The following is a 24986-nucleotide window of genomic DNA, read 5'->3' as shown; positions in this document are numbered from 1 at the left end:
AGTATATAAATGATGCAAATAACCAATTTTAGCTCTTTGTCTAATATGCAATAAAAACGGATTTTGCACAAGAATGGTTAGTTAGTTTCTGTTTTTCGTATCTTTCCTTTTTTCGTTTTTCAACGTACGAAAATTACACATCGTAAATGTATTAATTGTCTTTGAAGGTAGTCCTAATGTATAACAATGAATATCATATACATTATATATATATACTTATATATATATATATATATATATATATATATATATATATATATATATATATATATATATATATATATATATATATATATATATATATATATATATATATATATATATAAGTAAAATGTATAGTGTATACTCATAATAAAACAAGAAACTAAAAAATAAACCAAAAAAACTGAACGAAAGATCAAAGTCAAAATGAAATCAGATCCGAGATAGATTATTACAATAATTATATGCAATATATGTTTACGTGATGAGATTCGGTATTTGAATTTAAAAAGTAGGTATAATAAAAATCAACTTTATGACTGAGAATTTAGTCTCCTTTTTGTTTTCGTTTTTTTTTTTTTTTTTGTTTCATACAATGGAGATGTTTGGCAATATAAGGCAGTAGTTAATTATTACTTTCTTCGTATCATAATTATTATGACAGATAAAATACGCACCAAAATATTTATGGTATATATAGAACATGTTTGTTGTATATATATAACTTTCTCTACGTTTCTCTGGTCTAAATGGACGCGCTGAAGTAACTAACCCGGAGTTTCGAACGATATCTCTGAAATTTAATGCGATACCTTTCCACCTCTCGTCGTCGTGGTTCCAGGTGAACGAGATCTCGTGATCAACAATTCACGCATCACCTGCTAACACGCCGAGGAACTCCATTGTACAACTCACAGACAATTCACATTTAGGTAATTACCGATAACACGCATTTCACAGTCTGCAGCCAAGATAAATATTACACGTTATTACGGCGGGTTCCACGGTATCGTACTTTGAAAATAAAAACGCCCTCAAAGTCATTTTTTTCATATTTTTGTACATTCGCGAAGTATGAGATGAAAAAAAAAAAAATTTCACGAGAGCTCATGATCCCATATTTATTTCAACGATCAGGGATAGTTTAATTCAATAATAATTTCGAGAATTTGTAGTTTATTAATGTATTTTCATAAATAAAGTGCAATTCAATCGCAGAATTTGACAACAATTTTTCAATATATTGGATTGAAGGTCACTAATTTTCGTTTTTTATCGAAAATTAAGATATAATCGAGATATATTTAAGCATTTTGTTGATGAAAGTACGACAAAAGAAATTTACAAATTCTAAGGTCTATAAACTAGATGTGATCAAAGTGTTTATAAATAGGGATTAAATGTTCTCGCGATCTTTTGTCTTAGCAAATGCGAATCGAGACGACACAAATAGCGTTTAATATTATACTTTGAAACATGTATGAAACCAGTGTGTTACGGTTCAATGTATACAAACGACAAAACCCGCGGTGTATTAAATAGCGCTCTAATTTGTAGAATACGAAGTTGGCATTTATAATAATCATCGTGTAAAGCACAGACACGTATATCCAGTGCGTCGAATATACGTATGCATAAGGGAACCACTATCATTATGAGCATTGGAAAAATAAATATCCTTAACATTTTAATTGGTTAATTAATTAATTAATAATTAATAATTAATAATTACTTTGAGGATGACTTCGGAATGTATATTTTTTCCCGCCCTATACAACATCGTTTAACGTGTAATATAATTATTAATGCAACCTCTACTTTAATCAAGTTATTTCTATATATATATATACATATATGTAGGTATATATGTATTATAACCATTACGATATATCATGTACCCTAGCATATGTATATCGTTCACGATTTATCCTTTCGCATTTTGATTTTCAATCCCGATCGAGTTATCGATCGCGGTCAGGTGGGCTACGGTTCAACTTCATACCGCAGCTTATTTTCATACCGACAGTTGGTAAAACAGACCAGATAGATGTCACTAGATACGCGCATATGATCTTAATCGCAAGAAATTAATAATATACACGGCAATAACAACGATGAAATAGTAAAGTAATCATTTCCTGTAAAATAATCCGTTAACTTACTTTCTGATTACTAGGAATATGGCGCGATTCTAATGACATCTGTCAGCATGTAAATGATTCTTCATCCCCCCAACTCCTTAGCAAAAAATTAAATTAAATTAAATATTAAAAGTCGTATAACGGCTCACACGTGGGGAAGACACTGTCAAACAGCGTTCCGGTGACAACTGAGAACTAGCTTTTTCTCACTTTTGTTCTTTTCGTGTTTCTTTCTTTTTTGTTTCTTTTTTCTTTTTTTTTAACTTTGTTTTTTTTTTATTTCACGAGAGTTAGGATCAACGTTGGCGCCAGGAAGCACAGGGTAAAAAGCGCTTGCTCGGAAGAAGCACCGCCGTCATCTATTGATAAAAATTGGCTCTCATTAAAATAAGAAAATTTTAAATAAATATAAAAACGAATACACAAAGAATAATCGAAGTAATCATAAGAAATTTTTAAAGAAAGACGAGAGAAAAAAATACATAAAGATTTCTCTCTTATACTTCTATATACCATAATTACGATTGTTATTTATACTTATTTGTTTTTTATTTGTTTTTGTTTTTCTTTTCAATAATACTCATCAGACTTTGCACAATGTGCGACGCCACCGCAAGTAACCGTGGGGTGAGATTTTTTACTTTTATTAATTACGATCTAGGATATTGAAAAATGACCTATAGAGTAGAAAAATAAATAAAGTGATAAAAGCACGAAACTGAGGCAAATGCTTTACTTAAGTGGGGCAGGTAAAAATAATGCAGATTAGGAGCGGGGCGTCACTAACAGTGTGAATGATATGGGTTTCCATACCTTAGATCGCAGCAAAAAATTTTGAACATTTTTTGCCTAGAATTTGGAAAAATTTCTGACCGAATAAATTCGAACAAAATTTTTAGATTCTTGGGTAATTCTTTCTACATCTGGTATACCCGGTATTAAAAATGTATGATTGAATAGTAACAACAATTAAATCTTCATATTTTTTCATTTTTACTTTTCATCACCTTTGGTGATATAAGAAAAGTATTGGTTTGGTCGAATCAATTTTTCTAATTTCAAGGAATTTTTACGCTGTCGAACCTCCAGAATTCAAAAAACAGGTTTTTGTAAAAAAAAAATATGTTAAATTATAAAAATGACCATGTTTTTTCATTTTGTATAATTATTTCAAACAAAGATTTATAAATTTTTTGTTTTTCAGACATTTTTCATTAATCTTCCTTTCAAAACTGTTTCATTTGGGTGCCAAGTCCTATCGGTTTTAAATTTTTCATTCGTCCGTTTTCGAGATTATAGTGGAAGTTTATCTTCTCTTTTTATGGTGATGAAAAGTATTGCGGAAAGATTGATTTCCGGCTTGTTGTCGATACTAACAATTACATTACAGAAAAACAGGATTTAGGCAATTATGATACTTATATGTTTCTTTGTTGTTGAAGATGAATTAAGACGTTTCAATATTAACTTTGCATATTATTCAACGAAATAAATACTCTTGGGTCTAACTTTCTGTAATGTTTACTGCATTCGCTGAAGCTACATATCGTTTTAGAAGCCTTTAGTTTCTCAACAATCTGACGGGCATAAAATTCGGGGTTTGGTATCCGTATGTTGAATTAAGGGATCTACCAGACGTATCGAGTCCAATCAAAAAGCTATCAAGATCGAAATATGATAACAAAGGTTTGACAGTGCAACTGGAGTTAATCGAGTTGGATTTAGTCTGAACAATATTCCCCTCATATAGAAAAAATTGTTGAAACCTCTTCATTAACACTAGCATAATTATTGATGACTTTATACAGATCTCATTATTGAATCATCGGTATTATGAAAAAATTGTTTAATTGTTAAACCGTTTTTCACGATCCAAGGTTCATTTTGTTCGTAAATGAATTGTTTACAAACGAACAAATTTTTCATTTGGCTTCTCAGTTGTCAAACAAAAACATGATAAGTGAAATCATAACATTATAAGTGATGAATAGTAAAGCAATCCTTGATATATTATAAAATACTCTACTCTTACCTAAAACCTGATTTTGTAGAATTGTGGAGGATTCATTTACGAAGAAAATCAGCCTTAGCTCGTTGAAATTGGTCAAACGATGGGATTTTTTCAGTGTAGAAACAATTAAACAATAAAGTCTCTTCAAAGTCACTTGTAAGTGTGCTAATGTAGTTAAAATTTAAGATTTCAATTTTTTTCTGTGTACAAAAAACGATAGTCTCCACTAAATTCAACGCGATTCATTTCAGCAGCACTTTCAAACCTTCTTTATATCATATATGTCTCGACGACTCTTTAACTGGACTGTACGTTTCGGACATCCCTAGGACTGTTTCGGCTTTGCGATATTGGATTCGAACTTGTACCGATGGGAATTGGTGAACGCTAGGAGATTCAACTTCCGACTGCGCATGCGCAATTTTCATCGGGTTGTCATGCAGGCCAGCCACCTCAAGCTTCAGCTGTCAAACTCGGTTCATAGAAGTTATTCCGGTGATTTGGATTTATCAGGTTAATAAGATTGCAAGAATTTGATGGACTGATTCGAGTAGGCTTGGTAAAATGTAAACTTTCATTGTCATCTTACTGATGACTGCTAAGTGCTACGAGTCGTCACAACAATATAATGTTAATTCACCGCTTTGACACAGAAGAGTTTGACACCTCATGGCTCGTAATTATTTCACGCATGCGCAGTCGGTCATCATTGTATCACGTTTGAGGTTAGACGAATTCCCCCTCCCTCTCGTTATTTGAATTTCGGACATGAGCAAAAGTCTTAGTGACACCCCTGATCGAGGGCTACATATATGTATTTGTTTTTGTCAAGCGCTCCGATTCATTCAAGTTTCCCAATTTTCAAAACAATCTGTGCCTAGACGTAATGATTATTGATTTTCAATACAAATTTAGTATTAAATATGAACAAAACTATAAAGAATGATAGTTTTCACGGCGGTCTTGAGATATCTTTGTAAAAAAAAAAGAGCGCAGAATGATGCATTGACATATTTTTCATACAAATATAGCTACACTACTGAATTACAAATAATACGAAAAATAGAATGTAGAAATCAGAAAAGCTAACACTTAGTTTTGAGAACTTGATGCATTATACTAGGCTGACATTACACGCTATAATAGGTTAGTCGGTAAAATTGGCTTGGGAGAATTTAAAATGGGCGGCCCTCTAAATCGGTTTCAAATAAATGAATGATAATCATTTTCCATCACATTCCCGGAAAGTTAGATCATCGAAGTCTGTGGAGCGTGCATAAAGTGCACGATTTCTGAACATTACGATAAAATGACTTTGGCGCATGCGCATAATTGAAATGCTATATTTTCCACACTAACGTAAGATTTTTTTTGGCGCAAGCGCACGTTCGAATAATTCCGTTTTACGCACAGATAGTGGTACCTTTGGTGCTTCTCAAATTAAACTTTCCTTCACAGGAGTTGGAAAATTGACAGATGGTTCATATCCAGATGGGCGATATCTGACTCGTGATTACAACGCTCGCCATAGCGACTCATTACACGCTGCATGCTTCAGACTCGTCGGAAATCGGTTACTTTCTGCACTTCTATCACAATATACATACTGTCTTAGAATGCTGATTCTCTATCCCAATCCTAAACCATTGCGCAAAAGCGTTGAATCTTGCCATTTCAAAACATTAGTTTTTACTATATGACAAGTAATAGAGAAGAAATGAGCAAAGTAGAACTATTAAGAAAATGATATTACGAATTCAGATTTTAATTGTTAAATTGTCTGATTCTAACCAAAAAACGAAAACCTGACCGAAAACCGCAAAGATGGAAAATTGTGGGCAAAGTGGAGTAACGTGGCATTGGTACCTTGCAACAGAAATCTACTCGGTGAGAAATTAGTGGGTATTGATGTTACGGTTTGGTGAAAAATTAGGATTATCGCTGATGCATTCTATCTATGTTAATTGTACGTCATTTGAGTCAGAATTTTATTTTTATTTCGCCAAAATATTACGGAAAAATTAGAGAAGAGATGGTTGCGTGGTCAAGTTATCCAAAATTAACATGAATTACAACAACGAGATCAAAATTCAGAAAGTAACGAATATTTTCACTCTATATCCGACTTAAAATGAATCATCATTCCATCGATACTTCATGTAAGGCGGTTAATTTCACTCACTCAGTCACTTCGCCAGATTTAAAAAACAAATCAGATTGAAATAATGTTTGATCAACATAGAACACCTTATAGAGGCTGGTTATATTTTGACCATACATTAGAATTAATGCTCAGTTGTTTCTCATAGCTTAAGATTCTCTTGCAAATGATTAGTTCCGCGGTAAAGTATAAACTGAAAATGCATTAAACGCCTAAATCCACCCCTCTTGCGTAAGGGTTTAGGGTTAAGATAGAGAATTGATGAGTTTTTGAAGATTTTTCTATATTTATTTGAAACCGATTTGGAGGGACGTTAGGTCGAAATTCTTTCAAGCCTGTTTTACGGATCACCCTAGTATATGTAAATTAGGGAAGTCCTTATTTAGGGCTCAGACGACTTTTGTATCATTCGCTCCCCAAATCGGCTCCAAATAATTCAACAATAATTTCCTAATTTTTTCAGATTTCTGTCAACTCTATCCCCTGCCTGTGAGAGGGTGGATTTTCGATATTCAAAATACACGCTCTTCGGCCACATTTTCAGTATATATTTTACCGTAAGCGTAATAATGCTTGAAAAAACTGTCACAGCGAGATGCCAGTGGATATCTCTAGAGAAATTCATTTAGATTGCTTGGTAGGATGCTGTGAATTTTACTAGCATCAATACCCACTAAAATTTCACAGTTACATATTTTTTTTAACATCGTTACCCGTGCAATAAAATATAAACTAAGAATGTGGCTAAAACGCGTATATTTTAGATGGGGAAATCCACCCTGTTACAGGCAGGGGTAACAATTGAGGTAAGAATCATAAAAAATTAGGAGGTTTTTTTTTAATTATTTGGAGACGATTTGGTGGGGGTGAATGATAAAGAAGTCGTCTGAGGCGCCAATAAGGACCGCCTCAACGTATATGTGTATCAACACAGTTTGAAATTACGTTTAAATCAAGTGTTAAACACTGGTCAACAATATTGCAATTCTTTAAGTCAAATTGACATTCAGAGCCATGTTAGACTCGCGTGAATTGTCACGGTTGTAGACTTCCGGATTGATCTTCAATTGTTCAATAAAACAGAATTTCTTTTACTCAAACATTAGCATCAAGGCAGTTGGTCTGTTGAATGGGAGTATATAGAATGTCCTTAAGTCTATCAGTTCTTCCAACGCGGGAATTCATTCTTTCTAACAGACGATTGAAACGTCGAATTAATTACACTAAAGGTACCGTTGTTGCAAAGAGTCAGAAAAAAAATAAAATTATGGAATGAACACAAGCTTTGAGATGTACTTTCTAGGGTGTTTCTTAGGGTTGGGACACGACGGACTCCCTAAATCGTTAATTATTTTTTTACAGTTTTTGAATCTAACTCGAAAAAATTTATCATTATATTGCCATAATTTGGAAAAAAAATTCTGAGCAACCCTTCCAAAAATGATAAAAATAATTTTCTTTCATTTTTTTCAATTACTCTGCATCCTTTAATTCTACCTGTATTGAATAAATCATCGATCACCTATGAATATATATGACTTCAAATGGCTTTAGTCTAAATTATCATTCCTTAAAAATCTTTGAAAAAAAATTTTTTTTGTCCCAAAAGAATGTTGCCTACTTTAATTTAACACATATTTAACAAACCTCTAATAATATCTCAATACTGAAGAAAAAAATTCAAATTTGTTTTTGGGTTTTCGTCGTACCCTTACGTTCCCCTACAAGCTGACTTACTATTTCCGACAGTGCAACATCGTTGAATCAATAACATATTCTTAAAGATGATGCATACGAATAATTGTATTATAGATAAAAAAAAAACATGATATCAATAGTAAATAAGGGTGCAACTATTTGAATATATATGCATGTAATGTTTGTTTTACTCACCGTCTGGAAGCGTTTTGAACTCTGTGCTGGCGGGCAGACTGTATCCCATGGCGTTGTGCGCTTTTACTTCGGCTCTGTAACGGGTGTCTGGTTGCAAATTCTTCAGCCAGCAGTCCGACCTTATGGCACTTTTGATTTCCTCGCGTCTACAGCTCGCGTCCTGTACCTCCCAGTTGTCCCCGACTCCAGCGATCGGACAGTATCGGATCTCGTAATAATCGATCGGCTCCCCGTTGTCCATCGGTGTTATCCACCTAAGTTGCACTTGACGAGCGTTGACATTCGTGGAGTTTTGGATTTCGGGCTTTTGAGGGGCTGATCGCCTGGGTGTCGTACCGGGAAGATTGTTACTCCAATTACTGTCACCAACTTCGTTAGTCGCGCTAAATCGGAAATTGTATGATGTTTCCGGTGTAAGACCTTCAAGAATGTAGGGCGAACCTGGAAAACGATATAAAATCTCCATTTGTTGAACTAGTTTTGTGGAATTTCCTAAAGTGGTGTTATGACTGTTTTGTTTTCGAAGAAAAATCTTGTCAAATTCGACAAGCACACGAAAAATGGTGTGTATTCCGCACTTACAGGTACTTACACAACTTCACGAATTTTGCATTAAGAAAGTTTTGACGGTGTTAGGCAGCTAGTCAAAATTCGGTTGCGTTGCGTGCCTGACTACTGCATTATTTTTTTCAGAGTTTAGCAACGTCACGTTGAGATTATTGTGAAAGCGCTTTGTATATTCACTCTATATACTTCGTTTATTCTCTATATATTCTTGGTATTTCAGTTTATAATATTGTTCACGACAAATCTCCGACATATATCACTGAACTTTTTACTCGACCTTTACCAACCACTCATTCGTTGCGTTCGATTACATCTACGTATTTTCATATTCCTTCGTGTCGAACTACGATTTTTCAAAATTCTTTTCTCATATCCGCATTATATTTTTGGCATTCTCTTCCTTCTAAAGTGACATCCTCGCCATCGCTTGATACATTTAAGAGTCGGCTTTTCAGTCACCTTTTCACGCTAGAAGCGTGAGTCTCAGCTAGTTTTAAGTAATGATTAAGACTGCTATGTTATTCTACTTTACTCTTCAATACTCAGTAAAAACTAGTTTTAAGAATACTTTGTAAAATTAATAATATTACTGCCTGTATCCACATTTGCCTCAAGGAAATATCCAAGGCATAAATAAATTAATCAATTCAATTATATACCAACGTTTTTTTAGATACAGTAAACTCATGTTCTATCTGAGACTGTCGACCTAGCCTTAGGGGTTATATCATTATTCTGGATCAATTGTATAAGACCACCAACTTTAAGTATTACCTAAAATTAAGTGAACCGTGACAAAGTCGTGAATATTCATATTTTGTAAACTCAAATCCTCTAAAGACATTCCAAAGTTAGGAAATAGATAATGATTTTTTCCAATGATTAGTTACTACACCGCTGATACTATCAGTCACAGTTATCAATAAAGTGCACTAAACTTCTTATGAATAAGGATACTCAGTGCAGTTTGATACCTAAGATTATCTGAAAGTATCAACTGTTCATGAGATTAAACAAAATTTTAATCACTGAGCTCGATTGCCTAGTTCCAATAAAAACACTAATTTCCGCTATTAGTTTCAGTTTCATTTGGTTGCTGTAACGTCACCAATTTCAATCTCGTGGAACAGTGCATTTAGTCTTCTTGTAATAAGACCAGTCAACGATTAACTACTCACTAAAACAAAAAATATTCAAAGAAGTAGCTTACCAACAGCCCAAGTCTTGTTTTTCGCAGATGTCCACCTGTGATTGGCCTCGACATATTGGACTCTGATGGCTTTTATGGGAAGGTGAGGGTCCGTTACTGGTGGGATGAGTTCGAAGCTGATCGTGGTAGCAGTGATCTCGGATATACGAGTCTTGATGAATTTATCCGGTTTCTTTCCTTCCTTGAGACTGAAGATATACTCCTCAGTACCATGTACATTTGTGGCAATGCACTTGTATTCGCCGTAATACCTACTGTCGCGGGTATCAACATTAAGGACGGATCGCGGGCCGTTATCGACTAGCTTAAACCTCTGGTCGTTGCTGATATCGCGACCCCTGAACTCCCATCGAATGGTAGCGTTTGGTATGCTATTGGCGATACAGGTAAGGTTTACCGGGCGCTCGTTCCAGGACATTACAATGTTGGTGGTCATCGACTCAAAATTGGGTGGAAACTCAACAGTGATGTGTCCGTTTTTCCAAGCGTCACCGCCCTTGTTGTGAGCCTTGCACTCGTAGAGTCCATCATCGGATCGGCGAAGGACGTCTATCGTCAGCTGACCGGTTGTGACCCATGACGAATTGTCAAACGTGTTCTCAAGAAGGATCCTGTCGTTGTCCAGCTGCCTACCAATGACGAACTCCTTGTCCGACGTGTGTTTTCTGAAGGTGACCAGAGGCGGAGGTCGGCCGAAGGCTTTGCAGGTCATCACCGCCTTCTTGTTGATAGCTTCGGTCACGTTAAGGTACTCCATGATCTTGGGCTTGACGATTACCTTTATCTGGATTACATTGGTCGCCTCACCGGCTGCGTTCTTCGCCTTGCACTGATATTCCCCGGCATCGTTGCGATTCGCGTTGGTTATCATCATTACTCCCGTGTCCTCGTCAACCCCGAACCTGTCCGCCGTCGCCATGTTCAGCTGCGTCAAAGACTGGACCCAGGAGAATTTTGGCGGAGGCTTTCCCGTCGCCTTGCAAGCAATGTTCGCGTTCTCACCTTCGATTATTTCTACCATCGATTCCATCTCCTGAATCTCAGGTCTAGTGTGCACTTCGACTCGGATTAGTCGCGAGTCGAGATCGCCGGTGATAGCGACCGAAGCTCGGCAAGTGTAAATGCCTTCGTCCGATTCTTGGACGTTCTTTATCTTTAGTTCGTGCGTATCGATTATGTAGTGATTGTCCGTCGTGATCAAATTATCCTTGTAGATCCAGTCAATCTTTGGTGATGGCTTCGCCCGTACGCGACACTTTACCGCGAAGTCTTCGCCCAGTATTGGAAACTGGTTTAGAGGGGCGTCAACCCAGGTTATTCCAACTGTGAATAGATTGAAACAAAAATTATCATTTTACACACGAAATTCAATATTTTTTTTTCTTCCACACTTCAAGTTATAATTTTACTTTACAGATACTTCACGTTAGAAGTCATACGATTTCAGAGTGTTGTATAAAATCTCGAGTAATGAATTACAAAGAATTGGGTACGTCGGAAATACTTCCTGGACCTTGATCTTTGTGTACATTGGACAAGACAACTATTTTTATTATATTTTTTGTTCGTTATTTCGAAGAAATGATTATTGTTACGCATTAGTAAAAGGCACATTACCAATTGTCTGGATCGTAATATTTCTGGAGAGAGTCTCGGTGTTGGCGTAATTAGCCTTGCAGGTATAACGACCATCTTGTTCTTCTTGCAGAGAATTGAAGAAAAGAGCAAGTTCATTGTTCTGGCGAATTTCCGTGTACATTGGCGGCTTCGAAATTCCACGACTAGCGCTATTGAAGTTTGAGAAGGGAAAAAAATGTGTGTTAGAACTTAATAATAAATAACAGTAAAAAATTATGGTGTATGAAATATTTGTTAGTAGAAATTCAACAACAAAATCACAATATATCCTTTAGCGATCAAAATGTTAAAGCTGGTTACTCGTAAAACTCGTTATTGAAATGTATACGTCACGTATTACATATAGACCACAAGGATACTTATTCACAAGAATTGACATCCTGATCGCGTACTCCGATGTGGCTATGGTATCAATTCTTTCAGTTTATTACTCCGAAGACAAAGCATGACGGTTTTAAACTTGCAAATCATATTCTCAAAATCATCTGCGATCACATCGGCAAAAATACGTGTATGTATTAGGGTACAACAAGTTTCAATTATGGGGCATTCCGTGAAGCTGTCAACGAAAAAAATGTGGGGTTCTAAATTCGTTCATATTCGGCCTAATTGTACATACTTCTCGAAGGTACGGATATGTGATCACTCATTTTTTTTTTGTAACTTCGAAATATAACTTAAAGTATATACATAATACACTAAAAGTTTGAAATTTGAAGTTTCTAATAGGTGATATCGCAGCAGTTTTTCAACCAGTGACCTTAAGCAAGCGCCAGGTACCATGCTCAGTGCGAAACGCATGTACTTTAATTCAAATATCTTCTAAGTTAATGTAGAACCCATTTTGAAACTTTTAGTGTATTAATTATATACTTTAAGCTCTGTTTTAAAATTAAAATTGAAAGAAAAATAAAAAATTGTCAAAGTTATTAAAATTGTGGTTTGATGAACTCGTTATTGAAAAGAACAGTAAATTTTCTATACAAGCCACTCTGTTTAAAATGTTATTGTAAATTTGTTCATTTCGAAAAACTGCATCCGAAAAATCCGTACTTCAATTATGTCAATTCTTTAGAAGCCCATAACTTGACAGCTAAAACTCATGAAAAAAAAAAAAAAAATGGGTGATTACATTCATACCTTCTAGAAGTAGAATTAGGCTGAATATAAACGATTGTCAGTACCTCACATTATTTTCGTTGCTCGCTTCACATGAAATGCCTCTTATACGAAAGCACACGTACGTGTGCAGTCTGGAATTTTAAAATTGACGAAAGACGTGAATACAAATGGGAAAGTACATGCCGCCGGTAAACCGACCTAGGCTAGGTTAGGTCAAGCATTGTACAATCAAGCTGACTTCAAATTGGTGCGAATTAGATTTCACCCCCACCAAAAAAGACCGTTCAACTTTTCGCGAAAGATATAAGTTTCAAAAAATATCGAAGCAATCATAATCGTGATTTCCAATACCAATGGGTATGAATTTTTTAAAGAATTTATCCTTTGAATTCACCTACTTCAATGGGTTGGGTATATATGAGAGTTCTAGGACAAGTTCCGAACGGGAGTCTCCGAGGGGAGGGGGGTGATGGAAAGTTTCAAAATAACAATTACATACATTAAAAACATGTTTGTATTTATCGTCAATTACCTTCAGTTTTCCAGCTTATATATATAATAATAGATCATCTACATTGAACAAATAACTTTATACATAATATTTTCTATGTCCCCGTTTTAAACATATTATTCCGAAATTGGCTTAAACTAATTTCTTTACCGTACCACTAATCGGACTGTACTCAACGACTCTATCGTGCAAGATCATACAATAGGCTGCGTTGTTTTGGGGAAATTCTGCGCTCGCTTCAAATTCCAGCCGAATGTCCACCGGTCCGGTTCTCAACGATTCATTCTGTTTCGAGCAATCGAATCATTTATAAATTCAATTTCAAAATTCGGCTTCCTTGTTGTAGCAGGATGTTTGAATTATCCCACGCATCATTGATGAAATTTGATGCGAACGTGTAGACGAATTCTTTCGGCAAGAAAGCGATATCCTCAGACCTCATTGCTCTTAAACCACCCAATTCTTTGTATAGGCGGAACGATTTCTCGAGAGAGCCGGTGCACTCCTTCAAATACCAACTCCTCAGCCGCTGAACGTTCTCAAAGGCACAGTTGTATCCCGGGATGTATTCAGGGTTGTCGTCATACTAAATCGATCCTTCTCCAGCGTGTTTCCAAATATTGTCCGATGGGAAGTATCCGTGGTTTAAGTCATGCCAGGGTGTGGCTTCCATATATTTCAATTTTTCCAGTATAGGAGGTGCGATGTGCGAATCTTCCATGTTAATAACTGGCGTTGCACCACCGAGGATCTCCGTCAGCCATGCTTTCTTCTTCGCTCCTTTGACGTATACGAAACACGCATTTCTCACCGATTTTCTCAGAATCTTCGGTACATCACCGTGAGATTTGTTGCCGGCATTCCATGGTATCCCGTAATGATCGCGCGTTAACCAGGCGTTAGTAGCTCTATATTCGATTGGTAGGCTGGTCAAACCACCGAGTGGTTTAACAAGGATGTGCTCCAAACCCGATCCGTTTATGTAGATAACTGCGACTTCTTTAGGGACAAGTTTGTGGCCATGACCAATGAAACATTGCACGTCCAGGATCATCTCCATATTGCAGAGGGATGCTGAGCTCGATTTTTCTCAAATATCGGTAGACAATTGACTATTCGTTGCCCTTTACACCAGCTTTTATTCCCTCAAATTTGGTAGAAGTGGAGGGGATGATGTAAATTATTTATGGCAAATAACTGCATAAAAATTCAAACTTGTCGAACTCTCCCCCGTAGTATCTCAACTGTAAACGATTCGCCACAGCTATATTACACATTTCAGCCAGCTGATTCGAATCTTCTTGCAGAATTCTCGCGATTCTTGGTGGTAAGAAGACGTTGTATTCCCCCTCAATCTCTGCCAGAACACGTACCCCGAATTTCGTTTCGACCAGTCTTAGTCCAGAGACGACATACACCCCTCTAATTTCGAGTTCTGACATCTTCTTGGTCGGCAGATTCTCCAGGCGGCTGACGTAGTTGATTTTTCCCAAATCCATCGCGTTTTCGGTGAGAGTTTCTTTTTTCTCAAGTGCGAACAGTTCCCGACGAGAAGACGATGAGAACAGAGTCACGATCGAAACGAGCCGGCGTTTTATGTACCATTCATCCCCACCACAATTTTCCATCAAACAAAACTCGACATGCATTACGTGGGAAAAATTTTTATGCACCTCCCCTCGCCACCATCCCGTAACCGACATCTGGCGTTTTGTAATAAATTTTTTTTTAAGAATCCCATATCTGTGACAGATTTATTTAAACAGCGGCATCCAGCATTTGTGAAAGATTTTTTTATGCGCAGATTTATTGACATTGCCACCCCACTGTGTTCATTGTCGGCATCAACTGAAAAGCCGCATTTCCTGGAATTTTTTCAATAGGTTCAACGTTTTTGCAACAACCGGTTATTGATAACTTCCCGCCATCAAACAAGACCGAACAGATATCATCCCCCCCTCTCCCGCCCACCCACGACCCACCTTCACACAACCCTCCCCCCGCCGCGCGCCTCCGCCATCTTATCCTAGAACTCTCATATATACCGTACTTCAATGCTTTCTGTTCAGTCACGAGATAGTAAAAAAAAAAATACAACTGAATGAAAAAGAATATGTAAATATTGATCGCATTAATTGTGATTCTCGTGAATGCAAAGGAGAGAAATTTACAGTATAATATAAATTTTCAGAGCTGATTGTGAGATATGTTTGACGTTTTTTACACTGAGAACAGTATGTTGATGGATGAAATCGATGAGAAAAACAATATAGTAAAAATATTACACTTATTCTGAAATAAAACACTGCAAAATGTGCAAGTTTATACCTACAACTATAATCAACATAACTGCAGAAAACTGAGCAATTTACTATATGTAAGTGAATAAATGGTCAGTGCAATGGAAAAAACTGAGAAGGAACATCAGTTTGGTATCCCCCCCACCCATGATTTTGTCGGAAGTCACGTATCTAGCTAGTAGAATATTGACACTAAAAGACACGTATTTTTTATCGGCTAAAAAATGGTTCAGAGGCAAAAATTCCCAAAAATGGGCACCCAATGGGATGATCGAATAGAAGCAATTGATCTATTCAAATGAGACCAAGGTTGAAATATTTCACTCATCGATAGAAACACTTCAGCGATGGTTTCATTCGAATCCATGAAGCATACCAAAAAATCAGCACGTTGGGTGCCCACTTTCGGAAGTAGTTTTGCACCCGTTGAAATCATTTTTTTCCCATGAAAAAAACACGTCTTTTAGTTTTCAATGTTTTCAACATAAACGAGTTGCAAAGAATTCGAAGGGGGACACAAAATTGTTGTTCCTTGCCCGTAAGTTGTTATACAACGCGAAAACTTAGAGGGGGTATGTACACCTAGCGATTTTCTGGACGTTACCGTTATGTTCTTTTATTATTAATTTTTCAAATATATTATTCACTATACGAGTGTGTGAAATATGCAATTGCTTTAAAAATCGACTTGCCAATTATGTTTCTTTTTCTCTAAAAATATATCAATATAGTTACACGTTAATGTTTATTATCTAATCGTTTTTTATTCCACGATTGTATTCAAACAGAAGAAAAGAAACTGTAAGTAGGTGTATTCTCAAATTGCGAAAAATGTGCTTAACACATTTTTATGTTCGGATCAAGCAGAAGGATTAATTTGGCAAGCAGCTTACTATGAAATGAAAAAAAAAGATTCATGAAAAATGATATTTCTTTTTGAGAAATTAATGAATGGCTCGAATCTTAACCTACATATATTGCTAACGAAGTAGATTGGTGAGAGTGTGTGGTACAATTACGATATCTCAGTTGTTCTAAGTAGTTAACCTCGAACTTGTTCAATATTTTTTAAATTTTTGTACAAAAAACCAGTAGATGCATAGCCAAAGCTCGAAGATTAAAATCAGGTGGTATGAAATGCAAGTTTAGAAATGATCACCGTGCAGTACATATTGAAGCCTGCCACTCTAGTTTTTTTTTTTTTTTAAATATGACAACCGAATGTTTAATCACTGGTCAGTTGTGTGTACACCAAACTTACAAACTGCACACTTTCAAAGCATTTTAAAGAGTTTTAAAGACTTCATGTGTGGTATGCACCAGATTCTAAGTGTGTGAAAAATAATACGTTTTAAGAATTGTAAATTTTTCATTCCCTGGATTTATTGTAAGGAAATGAATTGAGCCGTTGAACTGACTTCATGTACAAGCTAAGCTTGCAATATTGACCTTTCATTGCTCGCGCTTACTTGCCCGACGAATTTCATTGCACGGAGCACTGTACCGCCTGTGTTAAATTTAATGCGACGTTGCCACGTCAAAGTAAATGCAGCGATGAAATATTTCTATTGAATAGCTCAATCGTTTATTTTGAAAATAAATATGTTGAATATAATTACCTCTGAATCTAGGACTACGTAAACACATTGCACGAATCGGGCATCTTTACTGTCAGCTGAGAGATTCCGCAATATGATGGCGAAAAATTGAATCGACGATTTAACTCGCATAATGAGCACTGTGCCACTTTTACACGATCTTATTAAACGTAAATATACTTTGCTAATACATAGAATAAGCGTAAGGCATCACGCTCATAGCGCGAGTAACGAAAGGTTATTATAATTTTATAAAATGTATGGTGTTCATGTAAATGTATCTCAGTTTCAAAATTTTATAGAAAGACAAAGAGAGCTTAAGTATGATTTATTCTCGAAGCTTCTGCAGCTGGGTATGACTGTGAACTTGAATGTCAGAAGCATTCGATTTCTGAACAATCAGTGACTTAAAATGAAACTTTCATCGCCTAACCGAATTCCTCGCGTTAGATGAGTGAATTTTCATCTCCCAAAATACATCTCAAAATTAGTAAGTTTAGGGCACATATACCGTAGTATTTGAAAATTATCCCACATGCAATATCCGTCCAAAGTGTAGAAAAACAACCTATTACAAAGGTGTACATACCACCGTGAGTAGAGTTAGGTTAAAAAAAAAAACCTTTAATTGCCACAATGATTTGATTGTAATTAATTGATTGTCATCAATACTCGCCTTTCGATTGGCATGACGGCTAATCTGCTTGTAACAATTACAAACGATATTTCATTAGTGTTACATAAAAATGATAATTCGAAAACAAATTTTATACAGAGAAAAAAAAAGAAAAAAATCAAATATACATTTGAATAAATAAATAAATAAGTAAATAGATGTGTGTATGAGTGTGTGCGTGTGTGTGTGTGTGCGTATATGGGTACATATCGCATCCCCGCGACGAGAGTTACACAAATCAGAAATTGGCATTTTTTAGCTAAGATCGTATTATTTGCAAAGTTCGAATCTTTAAGTTTAAAAAGTGACATTTCTGTGGTTGAAAAATTAGTCGTCACAGAGTAGAGAAAAACAAGCAACTTTTATGAACATGCAATGCCTTTACTGACAGTTATTTGCTTCTACTGAAAAATTATTATGTTTGAGTTGTGTCATCCTCGTCGCCAGGGTACGTCACAGTAATTCTTGACAAATGAAAAAGGGCTGGATCGATCACAAGTTACCTGAACGGTTCGATCACTCGATTCTCGTGGTCCAACCATTTCATGTCGCTAATCAGCTGGGGTTCAGTGACGTTGGGTATACATGTCAACAGGACGCTGGATCCGGTGGGCTTGATCAGAAGCTCGCTATTCGGCAATATTTCCAGATTGTTGGCATTTGCGTACGCTGAAACATAGAGGTTGAAAAAAAATTAATCAAACAAAGATAAAGGCCAAGAAAAATATAACTAACGTCTAGATATGAAACGTTGATAGAGAAATCACCATATCGCAACTTAAAAATAACTTTCAAGGCGATGAGTTTGCAAAATTTTAAAATCACTGATTTTAAGGTTTGCGTTTTACGTAGTTTCAGATAAACCTGAAATTGCGGAACATCAAAGTTTTTCTAAAAAAATACATCGTCACAATAACGTAATGAACTTCAACCATGTGAAATATATGAAAGTTTCGTTTTTGTTCATGCCTGTATTATAAAATATTTTTTGTTGTACAGTTGGGTGACCAACGAGCAAAAATTTCCTTCCTTTCCCACGAACCTCGTGCAGTTACGCAACCTGCTCACGATTCTGCACAGACCTTGAGCTCTTATTATTTGTAAGCGCACTTTTAACGGCTTTTGACTAACGTTCAATTTTCAACGAAAGTGCTGATTTATATTTAACCCTGATGTATTGGTCTGTAAAGTAAAGCATCAGATCTGAGAAAAGGCGCACTGAAAAATGTATACTCTTGTTTGCAGATGTTTCAATTCTCTGTAAGACGTCAGTACAAAGAAACGTTTTTGATAAATTACTAATTAATTAATTAATTAATTAATGTTAGGGCGATTTGTATTAGGCAGTTTTGATATCAACGATACCGCGATTTGCGCGGAGTACCGATTTTCTAGTTCTTTAAAAGTCCTCGTTACAATTAGCATAGTTAAAAACTTCAAGTCCTTCGAGTCATGTAGTCAGAATAGAATATAAGGCAATCACCGGTGAAATTTTTCGTACAATTTTAATAAACTTGATATCGGGCCAAGTTAACGAAACTATTCGTTTAGTCTATTGTTAGTCGGATGGTGTCTTACGGCTGGAATATTTCACTTTTGTAGGTTCCATACTTGTAAAGGAATACAAGCAGATTAGGGATACACAGAGCTTAACGTCACCGGTCATTGCGAGACGCGTACGTATGTGGCGCTAAACTTGATGCTGATTCAGAAAATACAACTGCTGAAAGCTACACTAACGCCTGTAAACGTACGGACTGAAATATAAACGTACCGTCACCCTGGTGAGCCCGAGGGAATAACAGGAAACGCTAATTGCGTTAATTAATGTGAGTAAAAATGTCGAATTATAATAGGTAGGAAATGTTAAACAATTCAGACGCCGGTTGTTTTGTCCCCACCAGCTGCACAATGTTCGCAATAATTGTCTAGTTACTTTATACATTTCCTGTATTATAATGCCAAACTAACACCGCATGTGTATTCTTCGAAAAGATTGCACGTCGTTGTATTTTCCCTCTTTTTCATTTTATCAGGCATAAAACTTCTGTCCAATACCAACTCTTTGTTTTGAATGGAATGAACAAAGCAAGCGATTTAAGGTGCTTATAAAGACCCGTTGTGCACCTCGAAAACTCGGGGATGTAATACTCCTATAGCGCTCAAGCGATCAGAGTGAAACTTGGGCATTAATGCCTTATTTTGGCAAAAAGTGGAGCGACTTTTTACTTTTTTTAAATTTGGAAAAATATTTTACAGATTGGTTACCACCCACAGAAATGGGTCAAATTTTCACAGTTGCACTGAATGGATCGAACTATCCGGTATGATGCCACTCGGCGGTGATAAAACACACATTTTGAGCCAGGTCTCATGAGATTTGATAGTGAAGTGACAAAATGGCACCTGATCTGGTTTTCGATTACGAAGAACACCGGAATCTCATTTTGGTGACATTTGTCGGTAATTTCTTACCGACATTACACGCAACATTACCGGCATACGCGTAATGTCGGTAACAAATGTCGCCAAAATGAGATTTCGGTGTACTACGTAAGTGAAAACCAGATCAGCTGCCATTTCGTCATTTCACCATCAAATCTCATGGGACTGGGCTCAAAATGTGTGTTTTATCACCACCGAGTGGCGTCATATCGGATAGTTCGATCCATTCAGTGCAACTGCAAAAATTTGGCCAATTTCTGTGGGTGGTAACCAATCTGTAAAATTTTTTTCAAAAATTTTGAAAAAGTAAAAAGACGCTCCACTTTTTGCCAAAATAAGGCATTAACTGCCCAAGTTTCACTCTTATCGCTTGAGCGGTATAGGAGTTTTGCATTCCCGCGTTTTCGAGGTGTAAGAAGTAACTATTAGTAAACGACATTATTCATCTCATCAAAAAACATAACCTTCCCATCGAAAACTTGTATGGAATTCGTTTTTTTTTCCAATTGCAATCAACGTTGTCGACAATTTCAAGTAAGACTAGTCCACTACCGATATGCGTTACATACTCATACACAAAACTTCATCCATGGTCTCCTCGGATTTACTACCCCGTATGAAAAACTCCCGGCAGTGATTCCCGCAGGTAATTGGAGAGAAGTACGCTCTACTGGTAGTGGTAAAATTGGCTCCTATAACGTGATAGTGCGAATCCACCCTACACACCAACGACACAACCCGCCGTTCCAAGGCTCAGCGTACATTCCACCAGGGTGCACCAACTCCTGGAGTTTGGGACGTGCGGCCCGACGACGACGACGTCTTATTTACGTTAGTTAGGGTTTGTTGGCCAAGCAACCCCCCGAGACCATTCATTGGCCGACCCTTAATGCACACTGCGCCTTCTCTCTTAGCCGGTCACCAATACCACCTTGGTCCGACGATTTATACACCTTGTAGGTACGTACGCCGCGGATGAATGTGTACGTGTGGAGTAATACACAAGGAGTAAGTCACAGAGGGGCGTGTATATAATGTACAAGTAAGAGTTTGCCTATGTATACCATCTAGATCCCCATTCCTCCCGGGCTCGCGGAAGGGTCGATGCATACACACAAGGGAGACGCGAAGGGGGAGAATTGAGCAAACTTCGTGACATGTTACTTGAAGTGGAAGTATCCGATCTTGGGTCGAGCTAGGGGGATGAGAATTTTATCAAATTCCGATATCGAGGTAACGCAATGCCAGCTCCTGGGAGGGTCCCTCGAATTCAGGACAAGAGGGGATGAACCCGGGGAACCCGGGACCGTGTATAACGTGAATAAGAAAACTTTCTCGATTAGTCGAACCCCGATCACGATGATTGGTATAATGTATAATGGTTTGTTAGATTAGATTCTTGATAATCTATACGAATTAAGCTAGGCGGATTAATCCAACTTGTAGAATTTCTCGGTGTCAAAGGGCAATAAACGGAAAATCAGACTTTGACGCTTCAACCTTGAGGGGAGGCCCCCTCCAGAAAATTTAGAATATTGTTTATTCATGAAGATAACAAATTACTTTATTTATGGCTAAATATTCACGCATGGAAAAAAAATGTGTTAATAATCTCCTAGTCTTTGAGTAAATAACATCACCAAAAGAACCTAATAAATAAACTTGAGCCTTGCTTCGATGTTGATAAGTTTATTTTAACATATTTTTTACCGAAAAGAATATTGAGTTATAACTAAAATCATTTGTTATCTTCATCAACAAACAATTTTTTTATGACTTTCCCTTTATTGACCGTCGACACCAAGAAATTCTATACATATATTCAAGATAAGGTTTCGAAATCTTTCAACATTAAATCCAACGGTTACACAGTTTGCTAATTTGATCCCGCGTGTCTGTAGATTCTGCAGATTCGGTTAGATAAAAAATTTAGGATAAAACGGAAAATTCACGCTTTTCTCAACAAAATGTCGGTGCAAAAATATTGGACGGTATGTACAATAGAAAATTAATTAACCACGGGAAGCTGCTTATTGTTCTCCATTTGCTACGGCCAAAACATACAGATAACCAAAGTCTAAGTTAAATAGATCAAAAACGCATCATTTAGTCATTTTCTTAGTCTTCATTTAACACATTTTTCAACCAATAAGTGCTAGCCGTGTATCGTCGTGATGGTATGCAAAAGGACGACTGGATTTTCCGTGAATGACAACAGAATTCAAAAGATAGAGCCTAAGCGTTAAGGATCATTGGGTCCTACGGTCTGAATCAAAGGTTTGGAAAAAAGAAAGAATCACGTCAAAAATTGGGTCCCACGATCTAAATCGTAACTTCGGAAAAGAGAATGATTCGCGTCAAAAATATTCCATCATGGTATTTTCGCCATCGATAGTGAACACGAATGAAGCAACATTTTGATCCGATTTTAATATTTTGGGTTTCTTTTGTTCACCATAGGGATCTGTAGAAACTGCTTTATAGAAATGTGTCAATTAGTTGTCTCCACAGTGGCTAAAAATACAGATTTGAGTAAGTACAGTACAACAGATTGCAAGATTTTTGTGAATACCTTCCAAACAATTTTTGAGGACCTAGTTAGCAAGACAAATGAGTCCAAAAACAGAGTTAAAAACAGTTTACTTGTTTTGAACGTTTAATTATTCGAATTTAATCAGATTAACTTACATTGTTTCATTTTTCGCAAATGACATTACTGGAGATTCTTCAAACTGCTTTTTCTCTTTTCCTAACCGTTAATTATATCCTTAAAAACAGGCTGCGTACATACGTCGCAGTATGATTGTTCCAGACTCTGCAGTAGGATGTTCATAGCTATAGAGCTCAAATGGAACAATTACGCGCGTTTTATGGTAACAAGACCCCTACTGTTACGTTTATTTTGTTCCACCATCACAGAACGTGTCCTCCTCGACAACCACACTACCGTGAGTCTAGACCAGACCTCGTGAGTATGTTTGACTATACAGACGGAAGAGTTTCCGCCTCCCTCTGAAACTGGCTGCAACGTTTCAAATGAAAACCCTTCGCATATATGAATTATGATAAAATCGCGATACGCTTTCCACAGTAGGCATGTGTGTGCGCCATGTGCACGTTGTGATATTGTATAGTGCTCCTTGGAATGTATAATAAACTTAAGAGGGTAACACAGCGTAAATAGATTAGGTAACTATATTAGACGAAGGAAATCTAGGCGCAAACGCATGCCGCCGAAGACATTTTTCATACATGTGCGTGTCACCTATGTACACACTGCATGCGTCGTAAATCTGCACATTAATGTAACTAGATGTTATGATAATTTCAGCCGTAACCGGAATGATAATCATCAGCACAGCAGTTCATGTTTACGGAATGGTGATGCAAAATAGGTGCAGGTATTGAAACCTCTTATCCAGCGTCAATCATAAACGCACATAACAATTATGGTACATTGACAAAATTATAATACTGTTACGTATGCGGGTGTAATAAATAGTCAGGAGATTATTAAAAAGACTGGGGCGGTTTATTTAGGACAAAAGTACAAGGAGATGTGTCGCTTTTAAAGTCCGTTCAAGGAATGCCAGAAGGATCCTCATTGATTCTAAAAGACGACCGTTGTCAGGGAACATCAGATCTTCATTTTGATTAATTGAATCAATACAAGCATATTCGAAGGGGGAAACCGTAACAATACGATGAGATAAATACGCTTCAAAGAAAAGCCAATAGCAAATTCAACGAGACACGAAATAAAGTTCAACCTTAATTCTCAAATGAATTATCGTAAGGGTATCTCGTTCATGTGTGCAGAAATTAACGACTCCCTCGTCGCTTTCTCATTATACGTTATTTAAATTTCAACATTAGGGTGGCGCAAAAAACCGACTTTTTTTTTTTTTTTGAGTCTCGTGTGACAAAATGTTAGTTTTTCATGTTTTAAGAGCCCACTCCAAAGGACAGCTCAGAAAAAAAAAAAATTTAAGAGGTCGCTCCACATTTTTTAAAATGTCAAAAATCGTCAAAAAATTAAATTAAAAAAATTATATTTTCAGTATTTTGTTTGATTTTTAATTCATGTCGTGGTGTATTGTTATCGATTCTTTCTTACTAAATTGAAGAAAAAAAATGTATGAAATTTTAATATGAATATTCAAAGGTCGCTCGAAAAGATCTAAAGAAATGCACCAAAAAATTGAAAAGAAATTATGAGCGACCTTTCAAAATTCAAATTTTGAACTGAAACTTTCGGAAACTTATTTTTTTTGTCTATAAAATTATACCGTAACGAGAAAAAAAAATTAAAAAAAAAAAAAAAAACGATTTCTGACGTTTTAAAAAATGTGAAGCGACCTCGTAAAATTTTTTTTTTCAACTGTTCTTTGGAGTGGGCTCTTAAAACATCAAAAACTAACATTTTGTCACACGAGACTCAAAAAAAAAAAAAAATAGTCGGTTTTTTTGCGCCACCCTAATGTATGTTCACGTAACATGTGATAAATGACCACAGTGTGAATTGCCACCGACTCAATAGTCCTTCGTCTACTACAGTTTAATGCGTATGCGTCAAAATTGAATTAAGACGACAATTTGCCACAATGTAGGTAACCTCAAAAAATTTTAAAACTATCGGTGTTGAGCACAACTGCCAGCGACAACTGTCAAAATTTTTGAGGTTAAGTTTATGACAGCTGGTCGCCCTGGCAAACAACTGTTTCCGGATTA

General features: G+C 36.4%; 1 protein-coding gene across 4 annotated transcripts in view; it reads right to left on the bottom strand.

The window, feature by feature from the left end:
• Positions 1 to 24986, bottom strand: part of LOC124413501 (fasciclin-2) — a 69817-nt gene that overhangs the window by 10033 nt on the left and 34798 nt on the right. For 2 of the 4 annotated variants that reach the window (XM_046894125.1, XM_046894127.1), the window contains exons 2-6: positions 18314 to 18479; positions 17811 to 17834; positions 11583 to 11752; positions 9966 to 11288; positions 8189 to 8629 (exon numbers count right to left, since the gene is read on the bottom strand). In XM_046894125.1, coding sequence (XP_046750081.1) covers positions 8189 to 8629; positions 9966 to 11288; positions 11583 to 11752; positions 17811 to 17834; positions 18314 to 18479 — 2124 coding nt within the window. Of the gene's footprint in view, positions 1 to 2385; positions 2483 to 8188; positions 8630 to 9965; positions 11289 to 11582; positions 11753 to 17810; positions 17835 to 18313; positions 18480 to 24986 lie in introns of those variants that run through there. The other 2 variants (XM_046894128.1, XM_046894126.1) reach the window with 2 other exon arrangements.

This window comes from Diprion similis, chromosome 12 (assembly GCF_021155765.1).
Source record: "Diprion similis isolate iyDipSimi1 chromosome 12, iyDipSimi1.1, whole genome shotgun sequence".
Classification (NCBI taxonomy): domain Eukaryota; kingdom Metazoa; phylum Arthropoda; class Insecta; order Hymenoptera; family Diprionidae; genus Diprion; species Diprion similis.
Note: the sequence above shows the minus strand (reverse complement) of the source record. Positions and strands in the feature narration are given on the sequence as shown.